The sequence below is a fragment of the Acomys russatus genome, chromosome 17 (genome assembly GCF_903995435.1).
Source record: "Acomys russatus chromosome 17, mAcoRus1.1, whole genome shotgun sequence".
NCBI classification, from domain to species: domain Eukaryota; kingdom Metazoa; phylum Chordata; class Mammalia; order Rodentia; family Muridae; genus Acomys; species Acomys russatus.
This window is the reverse complement of record NC_067153.1, coordinates 19,626,633-19,653,333: the sequence shown is the minus strand read 5'-3', so window position 1 is coordinate 19,653,333 and position 26,701 is coordinate 19,626,633. Positions and strand designations below refer to the sequence as shown.

Here is a 26,701-nt window from a genome sequence, read left to right as displayed (position 1 = left end):
CTGTCTCAAAGAAGAAGGTGGAAAGTGATGGAAGAAGACTGCAGATACTGACCTCTGGCCTATACACACACACACACACACACACACACACACACACACACACACACACATGCACACGCACACGCACACACACACTGGGAAATGGGGGAGAGAGAGCAGCCATGGAGAAGACAGGTTATAGAGTAGGTAAAGAGCTGTCTGAGGGAATTGACTTCAGCTAAGACGTGGGGATCTGAATGCCAGGAGCCCAGCGTCAGGAAAAAAAGAGAAAGGGCCCTGTAAAGCAGAGAACCAGCCTGAAGCAGAATCCACACAGGACAGCGCATGTGAGAAACACAGAGACGGCCGGTGAGTATGATTAGAGGCAGGATTGGGGTGGAGGACCAGGCAGCAAGGGGCAGGGTAAGTCTCTGGACAATGGGCAGAAGGTGCTGCAGCCACTGACACAGCATGCGACACAGCACAGTTCAGTGTCTTCTGGAAATAGGAAGAGCCAGCCGAGGTGGTGGACCTGACATCTGAGTAGTCCTTATCTGAAATGCTCGGGGCCAGATGTGTTTGAGCTTGCAAATTTCTCTTGATTTTGATATTTGCATATACATAAGGAAGTTTCTTGGGGATAGACTCAAGTCCAAACACGAAATTCATTTATGTTTAATCAACGCTTCATAAACACAGCCAGAAGGTAATTTCAAGTCCTTCTTAATACCTGCATGAAATAAAGTCCCATGGTGTGGAATTTTCCACTTGTGGCATCATGTTTGAGGCTCAAAGGGTTTCTGATTTTGAAGTAGTTTAGTTTGGAGATGTTTGGGATGGAATTGCTCAACCTACATCAAGTTTGAGGGGCCTGTTGAGGGCTAGGGCGGCACCTGGCCTAGCAAGTCTGGAACTGGGAGATGTAATGTGGAGGTCACCAGGCTACGGACAGCTTGAAAAGCACGCCAGGATTGGTTAGAACAAGGTGCGCTGAGAAGGAAGGCACAGTTACCAGAGGCCGTCTAGGTGCGCGGCCTGTGGAGACTCATGCACAAATGCTCTCAGAGGGAGAGAGTGGGCAGTTGGGGCACGTGCTTCTTAGAAGCTGAGCTGACTCGAGAAATTGCAATAGCTGGACTTGAGCCAGGGGACAGCCACAGATGGCATGAGGCTCACCTTCCGGGGAGCTTTCCTTAGAACCTAGGATACAGTGAGAACGGCAGGCTCCAGGGCCAACTGCCTGCCAACTGAGTTCTACTTCTGCCTTGTGGCAGGACTATATCCTTAAGAAGTTTTCCAGGCCTCCAAGGACTTCAGCGTATGCAAACACAACTCTGTCTCTTCACAAGGTTGCTGTCTGGTTGATAGTTAATCAAGAGCAAATACTTATAAGAGAGAGAGCAATGCTTAGCTCATGTTAAAGTATACAGGGTTTCCAACTATTGTGTTTTTGTTCTTCTATGCTTATGCCAAATACCAAGTACCTACTTTACACGTTATTGTCTTAGGTGAGGGAACAGTGCTACACGCACTTTAGAGATTAGAAAAGGTGCCAACGACCACAGAGTAAGGGCTCAGGTGGACCCAGCATTCACAACCAGGTCGGACACTGGATGCTCCTAATTATTGCTGTGCAATCCCCATCCACCTTTGATGGCAGGATGTCTGGTGAAGGGCCTGTGTAAAGAAACTGGCTGACTAATGCACTAATTGTGCTTCCCCTTGTCTCCCCACAGGTAACCATTGCTTTTATATTAATAACCGAGGTGTCTGACAGGGATGGCTATGAAGGGTGTCATAAGGCCGTTTTGCTCCTGTGCAAACATCACACTCACACAAGCCCAGATGGCCTGAGTCAGGAACGAAATGGCCTCTGGAAGCAGCCGAGAGGCACAGTAAACATGAGATGTACGAGCCTGCTGCAGGCAAAACCCTTAAGACTTTTCTGACGACTGAATGTTTTAATTAATAGTAGGATACTCTAAAATAACAGTAAAAAGTATAGTAAATACGTAAACACGTAGTGCAATCTTCATTACTGCCATCTAGCAGGACGTGTGTCATGACTGGTGGTGCATTGGCTCTGCTTGCAGCACCGCCACCAACGCATGCAGAGCACAGTGACCCCATGTGACAACAGTAAGTGTCCTGCTCTTAAAGGACCACTACTCCATATCTGGTGATCGCTCAGAGCATTGCTATGCAATGTATAACTACAGCTGGTGGGATAAGCGACTCTTACTTTGCATTTCACAAGAAGATAGAAACATTGAGAAATCTGAGACTAGGAGGCACTTCTCCTTTGCTTCAGAATCACAAGCGGTGCTTAAATGCAGACTGCTGGCTCCCCCACAAACTTAAGAGACCAGACACGCTAGAGGGAAGGCACAGGGAAGCCACACTGAGACCAGCTCCCAGGTGATTGGAAGTACACTCACATCTGAGAAGACACAGATGATGGGTCTGTTTACTGTAGAGTCCAACACAGCGGCCACAAGTACGGTTCATCTGAATTTATACATAAATTCATTAAAATTAATCAGACACTAAAAACACAGTTTCTCCACCCACTAGATACATCATGAGGACACATGGTCAGCACATGCAACACACAAACATGTCTATTATCATAGGAAGTGCTGTGAGGTTCCTTCCAGCCCTAGCATTCTGGGAATCTTAAGTCAGTATAAATTAAGGACTTCACATGCTTCATGCCAAGGCACAAAAACTCAGTCAGCATTTGCTGCCATTTTAAAAAAAAATCTGCATTCAAGGCATAAGGGTATATAAATTATTAGCCCGCTAGGATATATTATCACCCTTATTATATTGGCTTGAAATGACCTATTTGCATATTTATTTCCCCCTACACACCCTGGGTGTCTTAAAGGCCAGAAGCGTACAACAATTACTTAGGTCTGTTATTCTCCATGCCTAGGGCTTAAATAAATGCCCAGAATTACTTAATTGGTCTAGACAACATAAGAGGAACGGGAAGCTGGCCGAGCTTTGCTCTGGCTGAAAGCCTCCAAACCTATGACAATCGCTACTATCATGAAAACAAAAATTATAAGCAATGGCAACGTCTAGGAAAACCAGGAACCCCTGCCTACGCTGGTGGAAATGTAATTGGTGTGGCTGCTGTGGAAAGCACAACAGTGGCTCCTCAAGACAATTAGCATAGAATTACCATACAACCCTGCAATTCCCCTCCTGTGCATACACCCAAAAGAATTGGAAGCAGAGACTCCAACAGATATTTGTGCATTCCAGTTCACAACAAAATTACTCATAATGGGTGCAAACAAGCCACTGTCCACGAATGAGTGAATGATGGATAAAGAAAATATAACACACACACACACACACACACACACACACACACACACACACACACACACACACAGAGGAATGCTATTCAGCCTTAGAACTCTGACCATGCTGCCACACTGATGAGTGTTGAAGACACTGTTTAAGGTGAAATTATTGGTCACAAGAGAGCAAATATTGGGACCTTGGATGCACAGATGCACGGACAGAAAGCAAGCTAGGAAGGTTGCCAAAGGCTGGGGGGAAAGGGAACGTGGAGCTAGTATACAATGGCTACGGTGCTGCAGAGGCCGGAAGGGTTTGCCTGCCTGCTTGCATTTGACTGTTTTGCAGTTGCGCCACCAAACCCAGGGCCTTACACTCGCCAAGAAAGTGCTTCCCACTAAACCACACCCCAGGCCCAGAAATTCAGTTTTGCAAGCTATGAGCACTCTGGAAATGGGGAGTGGTGATGGTTTCACAGCAGTGTGTCTGTACTCGTTACATCCTTGAAAGCTTTGTTATGTATAATTTACCACAATTTAAATATTTTAATAAAATTGTTTTTAAAAGCATTGACTAGTACCAGCCAAAGGAAATACATCCCTGTCACAGCTTTGAGATGTGAAAGAGTTTTGGTTCCATACCTTTTTTTTTTTTTAATTAATTAATTAATTTATTTTGTAGGTGCAGTGAACTTTATTGATGGTGTTCAAGAAAGTAGGGATCCCTGGGCCCCTTTCATTATTCTGCGGGTCTAGCATGGAAACTGTGAGAGGAGATGCTCAGTGTCAGGGGCTGAGTTGGAACAGGGACTCCTCATCAGCCAAGGGCCTCTCTCTTGCTCTTGTGTCCTTGCTGGGTGGGTAGTCCAGGGCTTCTTACTCCTTGGAGGCCATGTAGGCCATGAGGTCCACCACCCTGTTGCTGTAGCCATATTCACTGTCATACCAGGAGATGAGCTTTACAAAGTTGTCACTGAGAGCAATGTCAGTCCCAGCATCAAAGGTGGAAGAGTGGGAGTCACTGTTAAAAGTCTCAGGACACAACCTGGTCCTCAGTGTAGCCCAGGATGCCCTTTTGTGGGCCCTCAGATGCCTGCTTTACCACCTTTTTGAAGTCATCATACTTGGCAGGTTTCTCCAGTCAGCATGTCAGATCCATGATGGACACACTAGGGGTAGGAACACGGAAGGCCATGCCAGTGAGCATCCTGGTCAGCTCTGGAATGACCTTGTCCACAGACTTGACAGCACCAGTGGATGCAGGGATGATGTTCTGGGCAGTCCCATGGCCATCACGCCACAGCTTTCCAGAGGGGCCATCCATAGTCTTCTGGGTAGCAGTGATGGCATGGCCTGTGGTCACGAGTCCTTCCACAACGCCAAAGTTGACAAGGATGACCTTGGCACAGGGGTGGGGGGTGGGGGGGTGCTAACTGGTTGATGGTGCAGGAAACATTGCTGACAATTTTGAATGAGATGTCATATTTCTCATGGTTTACACCCATCCCAAACATGGGAGCATCGGCAGGAGGGCAGAGATGATAACCCTTTTGGCCCCACCCTTCAACTGGGCCCCGGGCCTTCTCCACGGTGGTGAAGACACCAGTAGACTCCACAACATACTCGGCAACCCATTTGATGTTAGCGGGATCTCGCTCCTGGAAGATGGTGATGGCCTTCCCGTTGATGACAAGCTTCCTGTTCTCAGCCTTGACTGTGCCGCAGAACTTGCCATGGGTTGAGTCATACTGGAACATGTAGACCGTGTAGTGGAGGTCAATGAAGGGGTCATTGATGGCAACAATCCCCACTTTGCCAGATAATGAACCAAGCCCTGGTAACCAGGCGCCCAATATAGCCAAATCTGTTTACTCCAACCTTCACCATCGTGTCAAGGGATGAGGCTGGCACTACACAAGAAGATGCGGCTGTCTCTGGAACAGGGAGGAGCAGAGAGCCCATACCTGTCTTAGCATACCTTGGGTAGGTACTGGGACCGGAGGAAGGCAATGGCAATGCCAAGATGAGACACAGAGTTGTTGTCATAAACCCAGCCTGTATTTTTTTTTTTTTTTACTCCTTTGCCTCTTATGGTCTTCCCCGGTGGTACTCAATTTAGCTGGCCACCAAGACCCCCTCCTCAGGAAGGCTTTACCTGGTGGGGGATCTTTCTGCTGGTATGTATGAAAGCCAGGTCAAGGGTATCTGTGTTTTCCCAACCCTGTGAAGGGGGATCCTGAGCTAACCATTCCAATCCATACTATTTTGAGTTCTGCTTCCTGTCTCATCTTCCGCCTGGCTTTACAGAGCTCGGTAACATTTCTGGAGTGGCAAAAAGGAAGCCCCTTTGAAGAGGACATCGAGTAGGGAAAGGATATGGCGTTCACCTGTATGACTAATTCCAACCATTTCCTATGAATAGTGTGCCATGGTTCAGAAGGGATAGCAGTAGTAACCGCTGGCATTTAGTGAGCACTTAATACAAGCAAGGGGCTGGGCCTGCCCTTCATAGGCTGGTTTTCATCTAATTCTGAGAGCAGCCCTCTGGATGAGGGCAGGGCTGACTGCTCTTGTCCTGTCCCCATCTGATAGAGGAGGAACCTGAGAAGCAAAGGAACTAAGTCACATCCCATCATCATTATCCCCAGGGCTTTAACGTGACCATCATTTTCTTCGTTTTTAATGAATTAATTTATTTTATGTATATGAGTGTTCTATCTGCATGTACCCTGCATGTGAGCCACCACTGTGGTTGCTGGGAATTGAACTCAGGACCTCTGGAAGAGCAGATAATGAATGCTCTTAACCACTGAGCCAGCTCTGCAGCCCGACCATCATCTTGTTACTGCTACATCATTTGTCACTGTTTCTGCTCCATTTGTGTTTCATCACTGAAACTCATCGCCCCCTGTAGGCCAGCCTGTCGTCTGGTTTATAACTGCTTCCCATTTGAAATGGTGTTGCCTCCGACGTTCTTGCGAGAGGTAGCTCTCTGTGCTTCTAAAAAAAACGTTTTGCAGTGGTCAATTTTGACAGCCAACTTAACTATGATTTAAAATCAGCAGGGGACAAACTTCATGGAGTGTCTATGAAAGTTTTCAGATTGGGTTAAGTGGAGCGGAGCAGCCTCCCCTGACTGCGGGCTTCAGAACCATGCTGTGGGCTCAAGTCCTGGACTGAAAGAAAAGAAGGTGAGCCGAGCACCGGAGTCCATCTCTCTGCTTCCTAACTGCAGATGCGATGTACCCATAGCCTTGCACCCCTGCTGTCTTCCCCATAGTGAGGGATAGTGTGCCCTTGAACTGTGAGCCAGAACAAACTCACTTTTCCTCTAGCTGCTCTTATCAGGAATTTTGTCACACCAACAAGGAAGTAACTAATACACTCTCTTTCATAGTGGGTCTCAGAAAGTGCTGTGTTCAGTGAGTAGGTGAGAAAAATGAAATATTTCTTTTTTTTCCCATTTCTTTCTTTCTTTCTTTCTTTCTTTCTTTCTTTCTTTCGAGATAGTACCTTTTAAATTTATTTTTTATGTGCATTTGCTGTTTCGCCTGCATGTATGCCTGTGTGAGGGTGTTTGGTGCTCTGGAATTGGAGTTGTCGACAGTTGTGAGCTATCTATATGGGTGCTGGATATTGAACCCAGGTCCTTTGGAAGAGCAGCCAGTGCTGTTAACTGCTGAGCCACCTCTCCAGCTCTTGTAGTACTTTCAAAAGGGAGCTAGGAGGTAGCTCAGTGATACAGTTCTTGCCTGGTATGTGTAAGGTCCTGGGGTCCATCCTCAGCACTGGGAAAAATCAAGACAAAAACAAAAATTAAGCGATAGAACTAAGTCTTTGTTACTAACTCCCTTGAGAAAATAAGACTCGCTGTATTTTACACACACACGCACACACACACACATACTACACACACACACACATACATATACACACATTCACCTACACACTCATACACACACATACTACATATACACACACATGCACATAAACATGCACACACGCATATGCATATACACACATTCACACACCCTCTCTCCCCCCCCCTCTCTCTCTCTCTCACACACACACACACACACACACACACACACACACACGTACAGAAGCAGAAGGGGGGCTTTGCTGTAGGAGAAAGGGGACCATTGTGAGGAAAGATGAGGAAGAATGGGGTGGGGCAGAAGTAGAGTATGTGAAAATGTCATGATGAAACCTACCATTATATAAATTAACAAAAATGTTAATTTAAAAAATAAACTTAAAAAAAAAAAAAAAAAGACAACGTGGGCATCTCTAGAATGAATATTGCTTTAAAAACGACTACCGAAGCCGGAGGATGCTCACAGAGGCTTGGCCCTCAGCACTTCTCACATATCCCAAGCCTCTTCACAGGACCCAGCATGCTGCAGCTTCTCCTGACTTTCTCAAAGGAAAAGGAGGGAAGGAAGGGAGGGAGGGGGGGAGGGAGGGAGGGAGGGAGGGATGGAGGGAACGCGACCATATTTTCTCTACTCTTAGTTTGACGGGAACACTCCAACTGAAGAACTGCCAAAGCTGGAAAGTGGCCCCAGGAATTTTAGGCCACTTCAGTTGTATCCAAAGGCCTTTAGCAGTAGAACTTAAAAACTGTTTTTCTATCATGCATTTCTTTTTCTTTCCCATCCAGACCCCTCAGGCATCCTGACCCTTTTCTGCTATGTGAGAAATGCAGAGTTGAGAGGTTAGCCTTGTGTTTGGCTTCTGGGACACGTTTCCTGTGCATGTGCAGCACACATTCCTGACCCCTGCCCTGTGGCCAAGAAGGGACGTCAGCTGGGTGCAGAGAAATTCAATTTGGGCTAACAGCCGGCAGCATGGCAATGACAGAGTCTGCCTTGACATTTGGAAGGCAGAAGATTTTCCCAGGGTTTGGCTTAGGAGGGTTGCAGGCTCAAGTTAGGTCATTTGTATGTATGAAGAAAAACCCTAGGAACAATGCCAGCTGGTTTCTGAATCTGACCCAGCTGCCGGGGGTGGGGGCTTGGGGGGTGCTGTCCTGCCTTCCTGGGGGTCATCATGGTGTCAAAAAGAAATGGCTCTTATTTCTTTCCCAGCGCACGTTTCCAGGCATGACACCTGCATTGCTATGGAGTATGATCTTACATAATCATTCATTCATCTGCACTGTCTTGACTAATTTAAGCAGTCTCCACTCCTAGTCTTTCCTTTTCCTATGCTGCATTCATAGCTCCAGTGTGGCCTGCTACTTGGAGTGCCAGGCAAAACTACCACAGTGACAGTGACAGACAAGAAAAGCTGAGCCCTTCTTAGTTCATGTTGGCAGGGGTAGAGAGCATTGCTTTCCATGGCTGAATGTGGGCCACGTGGCTGGACTAGCCACTCATGTGGGAACTTTTCCCCATCGAACACTCCATGAAGGGGTTAGGCTGGCTTGCCAGACCCACCCTGTGGCCCCAGAGCATCCCATGGGGACGGTACTCTGATGGCTCTATGGAGTTCACCTGTTCCAGATAAGAGTTCCACAAGACAGGCTGCTTCATCTCCATGTGCCCTGCATCCCAGTCCCTAGCACCGACATGATGCGCAGCAGGTATTGACCCTTCATGGAAGCCTGATGTGACGGAAGTGAGTGAAAGAAATTCACGCCTTCAGATGAGAGTCTAGAGTGCAGGCTTTGCAATCAGCTGGGTGAGACACCACTCATGTTCTACCACTTGCCAGCTAAGGCGCAAGTGTGTGTGTGTGTGTGTGTGTGTGTGTGTGTGTGTGTGTGTTCATGTGTGTATGTGTTCACGTGCATGCTCATGTGTGTATGTGTTCGTATGTGTGTGTGCGCATGTGTGTGTGCATCTGTACGGAAGCCAGAGGTTCACATTGGGAGTCATCATCGATGGCTCTCCACCTTAATTTTTGAGGCAGGGTCTCTCACCAGACCTGGAACTCAATAATATAGGTAGGCTGGCCAGCATACTCGGGGCCATTTCTGTCGCTGACTCCATGAACACTGAGGTGACAGATATGTGCCACCACTCTACTCTTTGCTTTCTTGCCTGGCTTCTACTCAAACCCTCATGTTTGCACAGCACACACTGCACAAACGAAGACATCTTTCTACTCCTAAGGGACATGTTTTTCTGAAGTATAAGATAAACATGCAGAACCCTCTATCTTAAGTGGAATTTTACACTCCGGTATTTTACATACAAAGAAGCCAGAGACCACATCAGGAAACAGATCAGCAGAATCTCAGATGCCCACCACATCTCCTCCCTTCCAGTCACACACACACACACACACACACACACACACACACACACACACACACACACACATTCTCTCTCTCTCCCTCTCTCCCTCCCTCTCTCTCTCTCTCTCTCTCTCTCTCTCTCTCACATCTTCAGAATGGAGGGAAGTGGTTACTATGCACTGAGATTCAAAGGCAGGGCAGGTCGTGTCACTGAGTACAGGGAATTGGATGGAACACTGCATCAGGAAATGGAGGGCATCGAGGGAGGAGTAAGCACTCAGGGAAGTTGCAAGAGTAGGAGAGGATGGGGGAATGGGAGAAGCAGCAGCAGCAGCAGCAGCCACCACTGCAGCAGCAGCAGCAACAACATAGCCATGGTAAGGGTAGGAGAGGCAGGAGAAGACAGGCATAGATGGCGGAGGAAGCAATGGCGGACTCATCAAGCATTACCGTAGACTATGAACAGCAGGCAGGGGGCAAGCTGATGCAGTGTCTATGGTGCACCAGACAACAGGCGAAGGCTTTGCCTCTGCTCATGCTCATCCACTGCTCACAAGAACACCTTCTAGAGCTGCATGGAATAGGTTTTCATGGATGAAAACCCGTAGGCTCAGAGAGGTCAGTAGTTTTTCAAGGCTACCTGACTTGGGTCCAGCAATTAGAACTCCAACGGTCTGGCTACAGAGTGTATCTTCTCAACATTGGTTCAGTAAATAGTAGCATGCCCAAAGAAGATGGGCCCTGCAGTCTCGACTCCCTTCTTCTACGCTGCCAGCTGGATGATAAGCATATTCTCACTGAATAAAGATTATATTTTTAACTAAGGCTTTTTTCCCCCCACTAAGTGTATGTAGCCAGAGGAGTAAAGTTTGGCTAACAAGATACATGTAGAAGCATCGTCTATGCTGCCTTTCTTCTTGGTTTTTGTTGTTGCTGCTGCTGTGTGTTTGTTTCTCTCTGGTAAACGTGATGGCCAGGAACAAAGAGGCCAGCCTGGGAGAGTAAGAGAGCCTTGGAAATGGAAAGCTACGCAGCAGAGAAACAAGAGAAAAGCCTGAGAGCCTCATGGATTACTGTGACACCTCTTCACTATCCGTGTCTAAACTTTTAGAAAAGAGACCCCAAACACTATCTGTATTTTTTCGTGTTTGTGTGTGTGTGTGTGTGGGGGGGGCGGGGAATGCCAGGAATCCTTTCTCAAGTCTCATCCATTAAGTAACTCAACTGAACTGACCCATCAAGTGCCTAGTCTGGGTCGTCAACTTATTCCAAGGATCCTGTTTTCATCTTCCAGGGCTGGACTCACCAGCCCACCTAACAGTCACCTGGGTTCTAGGATCCGAATTCCAATCCTGATACTTGCCCCACAAGTGTTTTACCCGCTGAGTAATTCCCAGCCCTCCTTCTTTTATTTTTAAAGTCAAGGGTCTCTTGGGTTTTATGTCGTATGGGGCAAAACATAATTCCAATAATGCAAGCCTTCTTACAATGACAGCACAATTCATATGCCTTAAAAAGATACCTACAAAACGAATGCCGCTTTGTATGGTACTCTTGACTTCAAAAAACAAAACATAGCAGGATTTGAGAAGCCTTGTAATAGACAAACTATGAAAGCAGGCACCTAGAGCCTTGTTTCCTTGGAAACAGTTTCTTGTCACCTCATGTCTGGGTCACAGCTAAAGCCTCACTTTTGATTCCCCTCTCACTTCTCCCACCCACTCGTGTGTGTGTGGGGGGGGGGGTGCGAGCATATTGATGCTACACCTGCAGATGCCTCGGCTTTGTGCCCAGATATCTTCCTCAATTACATCTGCATATTATGTTTAAGACACAGTCTCTTAATGAACCTAGCTTGTAGTTGTCTAGACTGGCTGTCCAGAAAGCTTCAAAAACCCATCACCACCACCACCACCACCACCCTCACCCTCATACTCCCCTCCGGCTCCCCCACCCTGTCTCCCACCCCCGCCAAGCACTGGTGTTCCACACTCACACTGCTTTGGCCCTGCCCATCTTTCCCATGTGTGCTGGAGATCCCAGGTCCCTGTGCATGCACAGTAAGCACGTTACTAACTGAACCATCTCCCTAGCCCCATATTCAGAACATACTTTTGCTTATCCAACTGCCCTTAAGTTTTGTTTTCAGCCTGAAAATGAAATAAGTAGTACATTTCTGTACACCTACCATATCCAAACACTTGATTGCGTAACTTTTCTAGCCTGTGCCAAAAAAAAAAAAAAAAATCTGAAACATAAATATTTATCATGCCCCTTTCCTAGATAAGAGAGCTTAAGTACAAGATAAGGTCCATGGCTCAACTGAGATCATACAAATCTGAACCTGGACCAGGAATCAGCCACTCCCTCCAGCAAGAGCTCAGACTCATCACACTACACCAGCTTCCAGACAACAGTAGCCACAGCAAGTCAAGCCATGCCAGTCAACCCTCATGATTTTACAGGTTTTTGGGGGCTCTTCCTGAGCAGTCAGATGTATAATTGGCCACTCCTTATCTTCCCCAATTCTAGGGCTTAGTACTCACGGCTGCCAAATGGGGTAAGCCTAGTTTCACAATGAGATTATGCAGAATATATGGGGGGGGGGCTGGTGGGGGAACCCAGGGCCAGAGAAAATGACTTAAAATCCAGCTGGAACAGCTATTCACCAATGCAGCTATTCCTACCCAACAGGACAGACAGGTGGACAGGATGCGACCATCTCCGAAAAATGTCAACTGACTCATGATGCTCCTGACCACCTCCTGATACAGGTAACAAATGCAATGGAAAACTGTGTGAACGGGTCATGATGTAGCTCAGGTGGTAGAGTGCTCGCCCAGCGCATACAAAGCCCTGGCTCTATCCCCAGCTCTGCATAAGCCAGGCATGGTAGTGCACACCTGTAACCCTTGCACTTAAGAGGTGGGAGTAGGAGAGATCAGAAGTTCAAGGTCATCCTCAGCTGTATGGTATGGTCAATATGAGCCTGGGACTACAAGAAAAGACAGTCAAGATGGCTCAGTGGGTAAGGGTGTTTGCCACTGAATCGGAGAATCTAAGTTGGATTCCAAGAACCTACATGGTGGAAGGAAAAAAAAAAAAAAAACCCAACAACTCCTGAAACTTGTCCTCTGACTTTCACATGTATGCCACAAAACACACATGCATAAATTGATAAACGAAAAACAAAAAAAAGGAAGGAAAATTTTTGGAGGTCCACCATGCCACAAATATGGAGAGTCGTGGGCATGGATGCTGCTTCCAACCCTCCCTTCAAGGCATCAGCATGTTTCTCAGACAGGGTGGGCCAGGGACCACTCACCGATTCCATAGTGAATCCCTTGAGGAAAAACTGGAGAGCCGGGAGGCTGAAGATCTCATGTCTCAGCCGTCACATCCGAAAACGACCTGAATAGCGGCGGGGAGAAAAGGTGACACAGTCAGCTGGGGAGGGTGGGCAAGAAAACCTGCACCCGACCAATGGAGGCAGGGCCCTCATGAGGGGTGCTCTGGCTCCCCAGAGTGACCAGTGAGCATGTGAGAGTAGACAGCTAGCACGTGTCACTCCCCACAGTGGGGCTGACACCTCCATCAGAGCAGCTCTGTGCAAGACTGTTCAGGCACTTTCTTGCCTTCTATTTCTGGCTCAGCCTTGGAGAGCAATTTACAAGTCATTAACTTCTCTAGGCCCAGGCTCCTTAAACATGAACTAACAGCGTGCGGCAGGTGTGATGGACAGACAGACACACGAGTGAGCGCAGGCACGTGCACACACACACACACACACACACACACACACACACACACACACACATATGCGCGTGCGCAGCTGTGCATCTACTAGAAAGCAGAGGAACCCGTCCCAGGAAGAAGACAGATGGAAATGAACCTACATATTTCAGGACAGCCCCTGTGAACCTGGGAGAGGATTTTAATTAACGCATGCATACCAAAGCTTAATTAATTGCCGAGTGCACTGAGTGCAGGAAGTCTGGAATGAGAGACATTGCACAAGGAAGCAGCTTCGATATCTGTAAGGTAGAGGGGAAAGAAAGGTGGAGTTGTAAACTCCCGTGAGCCAGGGGCCCCGCTTGCTGGTTACCCAGAGTGGTACCTCCATCCGAGGACAGAAACTCTAGACCCCACCATCATCCTCAAACCTATATCCAATCCATCCCGAAGCCATGTCTACCTTAGATCTTGAAAGCCTACTCACTTAGCTGTCTCCCTACTTCCTCGGATACCCTGGACCAAGCCCCCAGTATTCTCATCTGAGCCACTGCAACTGCCCTAACCTCAGCACTAAATAATGTCTTCCAAGATGAAACCAGTCTCTCCTTTTCACTCATTTTATACACACCAAGTGCAGGGGAAGAGGAGCCTGAAATCCATGTGGTTACCCTCCAGCTCCAAATAGCAGCATCAAGTACTGTGGACACCACCACACTCCACACACTGTTCAGTCTCCTAGCAGTCAAAGATGATGCTTGTCTTTTAAAACCCCATTTCCAAGTAAGACTCACATCTTTCTTATTTGGAGGGTTAGGGTGGGGTTAATCGCGTATATATGAGCATGTCTATGTGATGTGTGTGCAGGAGCACATGCGCTTGCAGAGTCCAGTCCAAAAGAAGACAGCGGATCTCTTGGAGCAGGTTGTGAACTGCCAGACGTGAATGCTGGGAACCGAACTTCGGTCCTCCACAAGAGCAGAAAGTGCTCTCAACTGCTGGAGCCGTCTCTCCAGCCCCAGGATCCCATCTTGTAATAAAGCTGATATGCAGGATAAAATTTTTAGGAATCTGATGCTGTCATCTCCCCATCTCTCCACTCCCCCAGCTAAACCACCTTTCAATGGCTGCTCGGTGCTCTAGAACAAAAGCTGTTTAAATGTGGGCTGGCCCTTCTGGGGGTGCAGAAAAATCTCGTGACAGTTAAGTTTCTCAGCACCCAACTACCAAAAGTGAATTAAAAAATCAAGTGCACGCTGAGCCCAGAGTGCTATGGGCAGGCCTCACCCTTGTCCCCTTGCCTGACTTCTCTTCATCCTTAGCCCTAATCATACAGCACGCTCCCTCCGCACTGTGCAAGCCCTCACACTGATGAAGGCTGGTGATGTGCCTCTGCTCACACTCAAGGCTACTGTATGCTGTGAGTTACAGCACTCTCACAGAATTATAATGATTTAATTAGAGAAAACAAGGACTTTCACTATTTTCCTGCAGTTGTCTCTCAGCATGTAGGCATCAAATTAGTCTGTCTTTGGATGGTATTGCATCAGAGTGTTTGATTTTTTTTTTTTTTTTTTTTAAACTTGCTCAAGTTGCCGATTTGGGTTTTCTAGAACAGCTTATATGAATTTTGACTTAGGATCAGGAATATCCAACAATTTCTGAAAGGGCCTTAAATATGCTTCTTCTATTTTGCACTGTGCATCTATGAGAGGCGTCACTCTCTGAGTTGATTGTAAGACTGCAGTATGGATGAGCTCTGGAAAATACTGAAGACGCTCTATGTCTTTCAGCCTCAAGTATCCAGCTAAGACTTAACCGTGTAAAAAATAAACAAGTACATCCATCTCATTAGTGTGAATAATTTATTTCCTCTTTAGTAAATGGTCATTTAAAAATAAATGCATGGGGCTGGAGAGATGGTTCAGTGGTTAAGAGCACCGCCTGCTCTTCCAGAGGTCCTGAGTTCAATTCCCAGTAACTACATGGTGGCTCACAACCATCTATAATGTGATCTGATACCCTCTTCTGGCCTACAGGTGTACATGTAGGCAGAACACTGTATACATAACAATAAATAAATCTTTTTTAAAAAATTAAATGTATGGTTTTGTTTGTATACACACTTTATAAACCTGCATAACAGAGCTTGTGTTAAAATTTTTCGCATGAAAGACGGTTGGGGGATGGACGAAGTTTAAAAAGCCCTGCTTCATGAAAAGAACGGAAACCACCAAAATGACAGTTGCCGGTCTCTCCGGCCTCATCTTGCCTCCAAGCCTGCAATCTAAGCTCAGGGGACCCACATGGGAAGAGAACAAACTCTCTCAAACCCATCCTCTGACTTGCACATGCATGTAATGGCATGTTACATGCACACATACAAATAAGGGAAAACACACGAGAATTGTTTAAACTAACTCGATACATAAGAACATTAATTTATGAACACCAATGAATATGAATACAAGTCAGGGGGGGGAAATAAAGCCATTTACACAGACAGTGCAGCTAGGAGGACAACTGACACAGTTATTCTTCCACAATTTCCACCTACCTGGTGCCAACTGGGCCCTCACAAAAGTCCTGCAACTCAGATAATGAGCCATCTTTATAGAAGAGAAAATCAAGACTTAGACACACACACACACAGACACACACACACACACACACACACACACAATAATGTGCCTGAGGCGGTGCATAGGAAAATCAGATTCTGGATTCAAGCTCAAAATCCTAGAGTGGGAATGTAGTTTGGTTAGTAGGATGCTGGCCTAACATACAAAACACTGGGTTTGACCCTTGGTACCACGTAAAGGAGGCATGGTCATGCACACCTATAATCCCAGAACTCTGGAGGTGAAGGCAGGAGGATCAGAAAGTTCAAGGTCCTTCTAGCCTCCTAAGCAATTTGAGGATAGCCTGGGAGACATGAGACTGTCTCAAAAAATGACAATAAAGTAAGTACATTAAATAAACAAACTGCAGCCATACTTCCTCTGCATAAAAAAAGGTCCTCCACTTAAATCCCATAAGTCTTCATCCACTCACCTCCCTCAGCCTTGTCCCTTGATCGGTTTTCAGAACCCCACGTTTATAGGTTAGCATCTCAGGCTCTTAGGTCCTTGTTTGTGAAACAAAGCCAAAAGTCCAGCCTAGTCCATATCAGTACACACTACACATCTCCAGAGAGACGAGTGTGAAAGAGCCGTGTCGGGTGTGACACTCGGCTGCCTTGACGATGACCTCCGAAAATGAGGTTAGCATCCACACATGGCTCCCACAGTGCTCTAAGCTAAACACATACATTAAGCCCACTTTATCCTCTCAGATTGATTTTGTTTCAGAGAATATTTCTTTCCAGAGGGATCAAGAAAAGTACCAAGGTATAAAACAAAAAACATTTACTATCCCAACACTTGAAGATAAATACTGTCTGAATTTTAAGGCCATTTTTTTCTCTCTAGAACTAGTTTTTGTAAAGGTGAGATAAATAATACATTGCAATTAAAATGATTTTCTTAGAGGCTGAAAACCACCTGAAGTTTAAAAAAATCCATTTCACACTATTTAACAAATTGGTGGGTGTTTAAAGATTTTTAAAAGTGTGTGTGTGTGTGTGTGTGTGTGTGTGTGTGTGTGTGTGTGTGTGTGTGTGCACGTGTCACATGCATGCTGGTGCCCCTAAAGGCTAGAAGAGTGAATCAAATCCCAGGATCTGGCTGGTGCCATAGTTTGAGCAGGACCCCTGGGTCCAGATCTGCCCATCATAATGTTATTCTTGTAGCTTTCTAGGACCCTCTGGATCCTTCTATTCCCCCATACTCCCATGCTTCTCTCACCTAGAAACCCAATAGGATGTTCTCCTTTCTGTCCTACCCAGATCTAGCCAATGGATAGGACATTCTCCACAGTTGAGTGGAGAGTGGGGTGTGACTTTCACATGAACTCTGGTGCCCCATATTTGGCCACGTCCCCTGGATGGGGAGGCCTGGTGGCACTCAGAGGAAGGATAGCAGGCTACCAAGAAGAGATTTGATACCCTATGAGCATATACAGGGGTAGGAGGACCCCCTCAGTCACATTCATAGGGTAGGGGAGTAAGGGGAAAATGGGAGGGAGGGAGGAATGGGAGGATACAAGGAATGGGATAACAATTTAGATGTAATATGGATAAATTTATAAAATATATATTTTTTTAAATCCCAGGATCTGGAGTTACAAGCAGTTATGAGCTGCCTGACATAGGTGGCAGGAACCAAACCTGGGTCCTTTATAAGAGCACTAAGTATTCTTAATCACTCAGCCATCTCTTAAGCCCCTAAATTGGGTTGTTAGTATTTTTTATTGACATATGGTCATTGTACATTGTAGTGACTTTTATAAGAATATTTTGTACAAGTATATAATTTACTTTAAGCATGCCCCACAACACTACTTTATATAAAGTGTTGGAAGGTATACTTAACATATATTAATTATGTATAACATATTAATATATAATTATTATAGCACATGGTAATTATAGTACTGTGGATCAAACAGCACTACATCCCTAGAAAAATTTAAATAACCTCTCTATTTTTGTTTCGTTAGTTGGTTAGTTAGTTAGTTAGTTAGTTAGTTAGTTAGTTGAAACAGTCTTAGTAAATAGGCCACAATGACCATGAGATCCTTCTGCCTCAGTCTTCTGAGTGGTAGGATTAGGGGTGCCCCACCACCCTGGGTTCCATTAATCAAATCCTCAAAACAAAACTGGTCAGTATTTCACAACTGTGCAACCTTGATAAATGTATTTGCTTTTCTATATGTACTCAACTCTGTTTTTGTAATTCTTGATGGGCAGTGCTAGGGACTGAGCCAGGACTTCATGCCTAGGCAAGTGCTCTACCACTAAACTCCATCCCCGGCCCTCAACATCTTGCCATGCCTTATCTTTCATATGCCTAGGACTATTTTTGCTTGTTGAGGATAGAGCAAAGAATTCAAGGAAATTGAACCTAAAAAACAAAAACAAAAAAAACCCCAAGATTTATTTGTTTGTCTTTGGAAAATAAATAGGAGATACAGCTCAGTTGGTAGGATGTTTGCCTACTGTGCATGAAACCTTGGACTCGGTCCCCCAGCAACGCATAAGCCACACACTTGAGTCACAGGACATGGAGAAAAAAAATCAAGCTGGTACTAACATGGAAACGTCATCCTGTCAGCTAGGCTCTATTCACACTAAGAAGTAGAGAGTATTCACCAATCTTACCTAGCTGCGAACCGTATGAGCTAAAATAATGGCAAGATGTGCCCATTGGTGCAATAGTGGCACAAATATTATGAGAGCAACACACCACTTTCAGACTGGATTTAAAGCTTGCTCCTCAAGATGTTCAGAACCCATGCCAGGTACTGCAGAATAGTCAAAATCCAGTTTCTGGCTAAATCACAGGCCCTAGGGGAGAACCCAGGACTATTGTTGTACTAAATGGGCTCACTATTAAACTACCTCTGACCCCCCAAAGTTCTCATCTTTAAGCACATATATTAGTGCATCTCTCAAACCTTGCCAGAGAGGATTCTTTTTTGAAGTATAGGGTGATTACCAGAGATTCACAACAGTCAACAAGCAGAGAATAAGAGATCATGGCGTGCTCAGCTCTACACGAGATTTCTACTCACATTCCCTACCCCTAAGGAGCAGGGATCACCATGGAAGTGGAGGGGGGGGGTAAGACTGTAAGAGCCAGAGGTAGTGAGTAGTGGGTGTCTAAAGTGAAACTGGCTTTTCTGCACACGGCACTGGCTGTAACAGCATGCACAAGACCCGAGCAAGACCAAGCCAATCAAAAGCCCAGCGTGAGCAAAGAAGGGCATTCAGGAAGTCCCATTGCTAGCTGAGGAGCTATTGACAACCGATGGCTACTGGGAGAGGAAGAGGAAGTTTTGTTCAGAGATGTGACTCCTGAAAGACTACCCATGCTCCAGGAGATGGTCCTACAGCAGTACACACACAGGCAGCACTGTGTGTGCATGTGTGCGTGCGTGTGTGTGTGTGTGTGTGTGTGTGTGTGTGTGTGTATAAGAGAGGGGGGGACACATAAAGACATGAAGTTGGGAGGGAAAGGTAGTTGAGGAACAGAAGAGAAATTAGAAGGGCAGGAATTTGGGCTTTGATCCAAACACATTAAATGCAATATAAAATTTCCAACAAAAATAAAAGAAAATTAACTTAAATAAATAAAGAGGCAAGCAAGCGAACACTGGACACTACAGTGGCGACACTGTCTGGCTAGATCTTGCTTTCTCACAATATGACTTACGATTGGAGGACCTGCACCTGAGTCAGAAACCACAGTGGGACTCTGATGAGTTATTTAACCCATATACATTTCATGTCTTTCAGCGTGAAAAATCAGGATTGAAATCACAAGCAACAAGATGATGTTGCTGAAACACCGAGTGAAATTCTGGCTCCCTGGGAACTCCTCAGTGTTTAGAACTAGCAGTGTTGGTAGCGCCTGAAACCAATGCCCTGACTCAGAAGTGAAAGCAGGCTATCCCATAAGACCCTGGGACTCACTCCAGGACACCTTCTGAAGACTAGATAGTACTTCTCAGACCCTGCTTCTGAGGGAAGGAGAGCTGAGGCACTCACTTAGCAAATTTCCATCCCTCCCTGGAAGCTGGTCTCGGAGACATAGAAAGCATCTAGTAAACACACATTGGGAGAAACCAAAAGCACAATCAGGGAAACAATGAGTGTCTAAAATAGGTGCTCAATAAAATGTGTGGTGTGAGTGAGCAACATGCTCCCCTCAATAGCCTGCCATTCTTGCTCCCCTAGTGATAAAATGTCTGAAGCACCTACCTGCTGAAGTAAAGTGGAATTCATCGCATGACGCATCGCTTGTTAACACCCACATGTATGTTTTTCCACTGACAGTCTGTCCAGCAACCTACAGTATGCCAGTCAGGACAGCCACCCCGATGCCATGTACGAGTAAGGGGCACGATCCACATGGTATATAAACTTTTCTGTTGTGGTTGAAATGAGAAATGCGTCCTCCAGCAACACGCATGCGCGCGCGCGTGCGCGCACACACACACACACACACACACACACACACGTTAAACACTTGAACCCAGGCTGTCAGCCATGTTTGGGAAGGTGGTAGAAACTTCAGAAGATGGGATTTAACTGGAGAGAACAGGTTGCTATGGGTTTTAAAGTTCATACTCAATCCCAGGATCCCCTTCGTCCTCTGTTTCCTGTCTGTCATGAGGTACAGAAACTTCTCCGCCACAATACTCTGCGTCAGTGTGTGGGACCAAGCAACCAGAAACTGAGCCCTCTGAAACCCTGAACCAAAACAAAGCCTGCCTCCGTAAGTTGCTTATCCCAAATACTTTGTCCTAGATACAACCGAAGTGATCAGCACACTCTCCAGTGCCAGTCCTCACAGAGGAGCTGAGCTTTAGTCCACAGGAGCCTCACAGACGCTGGATTCACATCCTTTCAGAAAGGATGTTATGAACTCTGGAGTCATCTGCAGCTGGCTGCAGCTCAGACAATTGCTTCCTCTTGTAAAAAATTCATGTCAAACACTTTTCCTCTTTACCAATGTGATTTTTTTTCCGGTTCAGTGGGAGCTGTCCTTAGACAAAACCAGGAGCCTAAAGAAAATAAGCCAAATATATTGTTGTGCTATTATTTCTTTCCATCTCTTAGCAGCTCGACTTGTTTCTTCAGGATGAAGCTCCACCCCTTCTAGGAAGCATTCCCAGAATTTCCTAGTGCAATAGTTTCCCCATTTCTGAACTCTGTGGCATCAATAATAATGGCGACCCCTTAATGAGCAGTGTAATGGTCAATCTCATGTGTCAGCTGGACTTGGCTAAGAGCTGTCCAGGCAGCTGGAAAAAACGTTGTATGTGGGTGTGTCTGCTGAGAATGATTCTGGGGTGAGTGGGCCTCATCCAGTCCGTCCAATGGACAGAATGAAGAAAAGAGCAGGAGTGAATTTGCTTCCCACGTGAGCTGAAATCCATTCTCCTCTGTCCTTGGATACTGGTATTTCTTGTTCTGGGGCCCCCTGCTTCAGGTTAGGACCAATACCTTTGGTCTCCTGGTCCTTGAGCTTCCAGCTGAATCACGTCACTGACTTTGCTGGCTTACCAGCTTCCAGATGGCAGTCAGGAGACCTGCCAGCCTCATTAAAGGTCAGCGCCTGCTGCTGCTACCAACACCTCATCCATATCTCTCCCTCTCCCCTCTCCCCTCTTCTCTCTCTCTCTCTCTCTCTCTCTCTCTCTCTCTCTCTCTCTCTCTCTCTCTCTCTCTCTCCTACCCACCACCAAGATACAAGTTTAGAAGTAGCCAGGGAGCAGCTCCAAGATACAGTCCTCAGGCCAGGATGAATGGGCATGAGGTCACCAGCCCACAGCTCTTCCAACACAGAGAGACCCCCTCCCCCCTCCCCAGGAGAATGAGGCACAGCAGACTATCTTCTTTGTCTCTCTTCCTCATGCCTTCATCTCTCACGTTTATGGTCACACATTTCCGCAGCTTTCGGCTGCAGGCAGATCCTGCCTAGAGAGCTGTGATGTTTCTTATGATGCAGTGTTGCTAGGAGGGAAACAATCATAAGGCATGAGAACTGCCAGGGCAGGGCAGGTGTGTGGCTGAGGAGAGGGAGGCCCCATCCTTCCCTAAGGGTGCTTGGCTGAGGCTTGGACATGGTTGGCTAAGGTCTGCTAAAGAAGACTGTTAATTTCATGCCGAATATTTTACGTGGGCAGTCTTCAAGGTTTATTTGTTCAGATAATGGAGGCTGTGAGTTGCAAACAGCTCCTTGCTTGCTTGATAGCTGTCGGTCTTCCCTTACGCCTGGCTACTGTGTCAGCTGCATAGGGCACAACGGCGTGACTGCCCCAGGCTGAGAGTGGGCATCGACTAGATCAAGACCACTAGTGCTAATCCTCACTCTTCCCAAGACCTGCCAGGCTGTGAATGACATTGATGACACTCCTGAAGGCCTGTCGCGGGCAGGGGCGACAGAACTTCGGCCCTACTGTTTTCACAGGAACTACTAACGCTATCCAAACAGACACTCCCTTGATAGTTCCTGGAGTTTTCCTCGTGGCAGCTGAGGATTGCATCAGGGTCACTGACACAGTGGCTGATGCTCAGATAAGACCCTGACTCCATCCCAGATGCTCCAGAGAGACTCTGTTGCAGTCGCAGGAACTATCACAACTGTCATGGAGGCTATTCCAACCTGGCTTTGCTCTGAGAAACTTTGCCTGTCACAGCACAGCCAGACACCCTGCAATGACTCTAGGGTACTTGGCTTTGTCGTGACAGCTTCAAATGACTCTCTGTGGCTCCACTGCAGCATCCAACATCCTCATAGCAATCTTTAATCTAGTGAGATAGGGACATCTAGGGCTTACGCACAACTGTCTACAGAGGCAGCAACGCTGAGGTCTGTCCAATAGAATGTCCTTCTGCCTACTTTTCCCACTTATGTTGCAGTCCAGAATCTATTAAAGCTTCATCTAGGGTTTAATTGCCCACTTGTGGTCTTCACCACATGAAAAGCAAGCTGATAACAGGAATAAACAGACAACTCTCACGGTTGCCAGCCCCAAGCATACCCAGTAGCAGCAGCTGAATAATTCTAGTGGGGGTGCAGGGGGAAGCAGGGGTGAGAATGCAGAAGAATCCCAGAAAGCCACCAAATATTAGTGCCTCCATCTACCAAGGAGCTGTGACACTGTGAGCTGAAGGGTCCAACACTCAAAGCTCTGAGCTACTGTATGACCCTCTGAATGCAATGGAGTTACTATACTTGGAGCTCTCAGCACTGTAATATTCAATGCAGAGGGTCCTACCAAGCTAGGCTTAGAGATGCTGACACTAAGGGAGCAAAACAAAAGACCCATAGCCAATTGGTGATAGAACAAATAGCTGTCACTATGGTGACAACTCCTGTTGAGGGTTGGTCTGCTGCTATGTATTCTTTTTTTTTTTTTTTTTTTTTTTTTTTTTTTGGTTTTTCGAGACAGGGTTTCTCTGTGTAGCCTTGGCCATCCTGGACTCACTTTGTAGACCAGGCTGGCCTCGAACTCACAGCGATCCGCCCGCCTCTGCCTCCCGAGTGCTGGGATTAAAGGCGTGCGCCACCACGCCCGGCCCTTGCTGCTATGTATTCTAATGCTAAGTACTGGCCCCCAAACTCTAGTTGCTGCAGATGAGCGGGTTCTCCCACACGCCTGCCCTTGTTGTCTAAAACTTGCTCTACCTATTTAAAGTTGATTGGTTAATTTAAAAAATGCCGAAGTGTGGGATTTGGCAGAAGAGAGGTAGGTGAAGTTTGAGATTCACAGGCCTGGGGTCAGGGGGACCATGAGGCAGGGAGAGAGGGCAGAGAGGTACAGGAGGAGGAGGAGGAGGAAGGAAGAAGAGGTCATGATGGGTTAGAGTGTAGCTGGATCAGCGTGGATGGATGGAAGGAAGTAGCCCAGACAAGAATGATTAAAGCAGACGGCCTGGGATGGGGGCTGGAAAATGGTAAGGACAGTTTACAGGGTTAATATCTGCCTAGCCTCAGGTCAAATGAGGCTATTCTAAAATAGAACAGGTGTCTGTGTCTTTACTAATTATGATGGCGGGTTAGATAATACCACCATAATAATGATAGGTATTGAACAATAAACAGTGCTATATATTTTTATATGTTCTACAACAAACTCCAAACTAGAAGTGACTCCTACAGCCAGAAGTCCTGACTTCTTGCCATCACAGTCAGCAGCTTGGACACATTTTATGTGCCTGCCCGCTGGTGTCCTGTGACCCTTGCCCCAGTGACAATCAGAGAAGACGCTACTTCCAAGGCCTGCAAGTCGCCTTCCAGGAATAACAGCTCATGGTCCAGGCCTCCACTCAGTCCAAGGACAGAAAAAAACAGGGCGGGAAGAGCTTATGTGGGAGGCTTTAGTTCTCCTGGAAGGCTTGTGGCTGAGGGCTCCCTAACAGCACTCAGGCCTAGGTGCCAGCTACTCAGTCACCTTCAATCTTGAGTCCTCACCAAGCCCAGGCCAGTGAGAAAGAAGCACTAATTTTGTTCCATCTTAAGGAGGCAACAATAACACTCACAGCCTAAATAATAGTGTTTAAAATAACAAAGCCAGCATGTATAGTGCGGCAAGTATGCATATCACACACCATAAAAACTAACTTCTTCAGTTTCATAACCACCCAAGAGCAGGCGTTGTTGCTGCGTCTCACCAGGAAAGGAATGGGCTGATACAGGATGCACGTCTTGCTCGAATTATTATGACTAACAAACGAAGCCTAGTGTCCTGATTAACTGACAACCTGACACAGCCCAGAGTCATCCAAGAGAAGAGTCTTCATTGAGGAACTGCCCACATCAGACTGGTTTGTGAGCATGTCTGTGAGGGACTATCATGCTTGTTAATTGATGTAGGAGGGCCCAGCCCACTGTGGGCAGAACTATTCCCTTGACAAGTTGTCCTAAACTGTATTAGAAAGGTAACTGAGGACAAGGCTGGCTCCATGGTCCCTGTTACCTTCCTTAGCTGTAAAGTGAGATGCTTGGTCAGAGGTGATGCTGGGCTGAAGAGCCAAGCAGTCCTGCCTCCCTTCAAGTCCCTGCTTCGACTTCTCTCAATGAAGATCTAAAATTGCAAGATGCAATAAGCCCTTTACTCCCCTAAGTTGACTCTGGCCCAAATGTTGTTTTGTTTTTGGTTTTTGTTGTTGTTGTTGTTGTTGTTGTTTTGTTTTTTGTCACAGCAACAGAAATAAAACTAGAACTTAGATATATGTCTAAGTCCTTTCTTCCCTTTAAATCAGAGCAGGAGTGGCCTCAGGAGAGACAACGGCATCAAATGTGCCTCCCACTAGGAGTGTTAGAAGTGAAAAGAGACTTTTAAGACGCTAACCAGACCAGCTTCACTCAAGCTCACAGCTCATCCCATCAGCGGCTGTCACCCAGCCACGCAGCTTGGCTGTGTTCTCTGTAATCGTCTTATGTCCCCCATTCTCTGATGGCCATATTTTCACAGGTTAGCCCCTCTGGAACAGAATGTGCATTCCTGTCAATGCATCTTAACTTCTGCTTTCTTTGCCAGCACCGTCAGGACATCAATAATGCATTCTGTAATCAAAGGAATCCCCGAATCAAAAGAAATAAAGTATGTCTAAGCAACATTCAAATACCGACTACTTAAAGCCTAGCGCAGATCTTACAGGGCTGTCAATGCGAGAAGCAAGGAGCCAAATCCCTCCTTCAGATCTCCCAAAGAATCTTTCAAAGGGCACCTGGTCCCACATGAAGACTTACCCCCATAGGCCCCTGTCTAGCTGTAGCTCATTAATCCAAGGCTTGGCATCCTTGCATATCTGCAGGGCGAATGAGAAAAGAATCCCAATCCCTCACCCGGCCTGTTCACATATAACACATCTAAAGAGCATCCTTCACACTGGGAACACACAGACTGGGCACCTGACTCTCTTCTGTCCAGCCAGATCCATTCATTCCTGCAACACGTGGCAGATGCTGACAAGGTACCAAGCCAAGCTGGGCCCTGTCTTCTCGTGCAAGCCACACAGGCGAACCTAACAGCCGTGCATACCTACAAAAGAAGAAGTTACTATAAAACAGAAAAGTGATGCAAGTGACTGGACGAAGTGGCTTCCTGGAGCTGGAGGATGGTAGCATCAGGTTTTTAGGTGGGGCAGGAGGATATCAGACAGATAGAAAGGAAGGAAGAGGTTCTAAGTGGACCCAAACAGCCTAAGGAAACGTGTGTTGTTCTGCCTGGCACAGTGTCGCTACAACCAGAAGCATATGGCAGTAAAGGTATGTTATTTTTTCTTTTTTTGATATATTTTATTAATTTGTTCATATTACACCTCAATTGTTATCCCATCCCTTATATCCTCCCATTCCTCCCTCCCTCCCATTTTCCCCTTACTCCCCTCCCCTATGACTGTTCCTGAGGGGGACCTCTTCCCCCTGTATATGCTCGTAGGGTATCAAGTCTCTTCTTGATACCCTGCTATCCTTCCTCTCAGTGCCACCAGGCCTCCTCATCCAGGGGACATGGTCAAATATGGGGCACCAGAGTTCGTGTGAAAGTCATACCGTACTCTCCACTCAAAGGTATGTTATTTTAAGTCCATCTCCATCTAAAGCTCTGACCATGTGCAAATGTAAACGTTTGTATCAAGTAAACCGGCAGGGGAGGGAGAGGCCTGCCTTTTCCCTTGCCAGCCTCTGGTAAGTGTCTCACCTTTCTGAACTGGTTACTCTGATTTTTAAAACTCACTAACAGTAGCCTCCAGCCAGGCATGGTAGCAGGGCACCTCTGCACCTAGCCCTTGGGAAGGAAAGCATAAGGATCAGAA

General features: G+C 46.5%; 1 protein-coding gene and 1 pseudogene across 1 annotated transcript in view; both read right to left on the bottom strand.

Annotated features, from left to right (window-relative positions):
* Asap1 (ArfGAP with SH3 domain, ankyrin repeat and PH domain 1) overlaps window positions 1-26,701 on the bottom strand; it is a 302,667-nt gene that overhangs the window by 250,723 nt on the left and 25,243 nt on the right. Inside the window, 1 exon segment of the mRNA XM_051159597.1 lies at window positions 12,863-12,948. Within this exon segment, the coding sequence (XP_051015554.1) occupies window positions 12,863-12,921 (59 nt within the window). The 5' untranslated portion in view covers window positions 12,922-12,948.
* LOC127201200 (glyceraldehyde-3-phosphate dehydrogenase-like) lies at window positions 4,158-5,180 on the bottom strand (annotated as a pseudogene).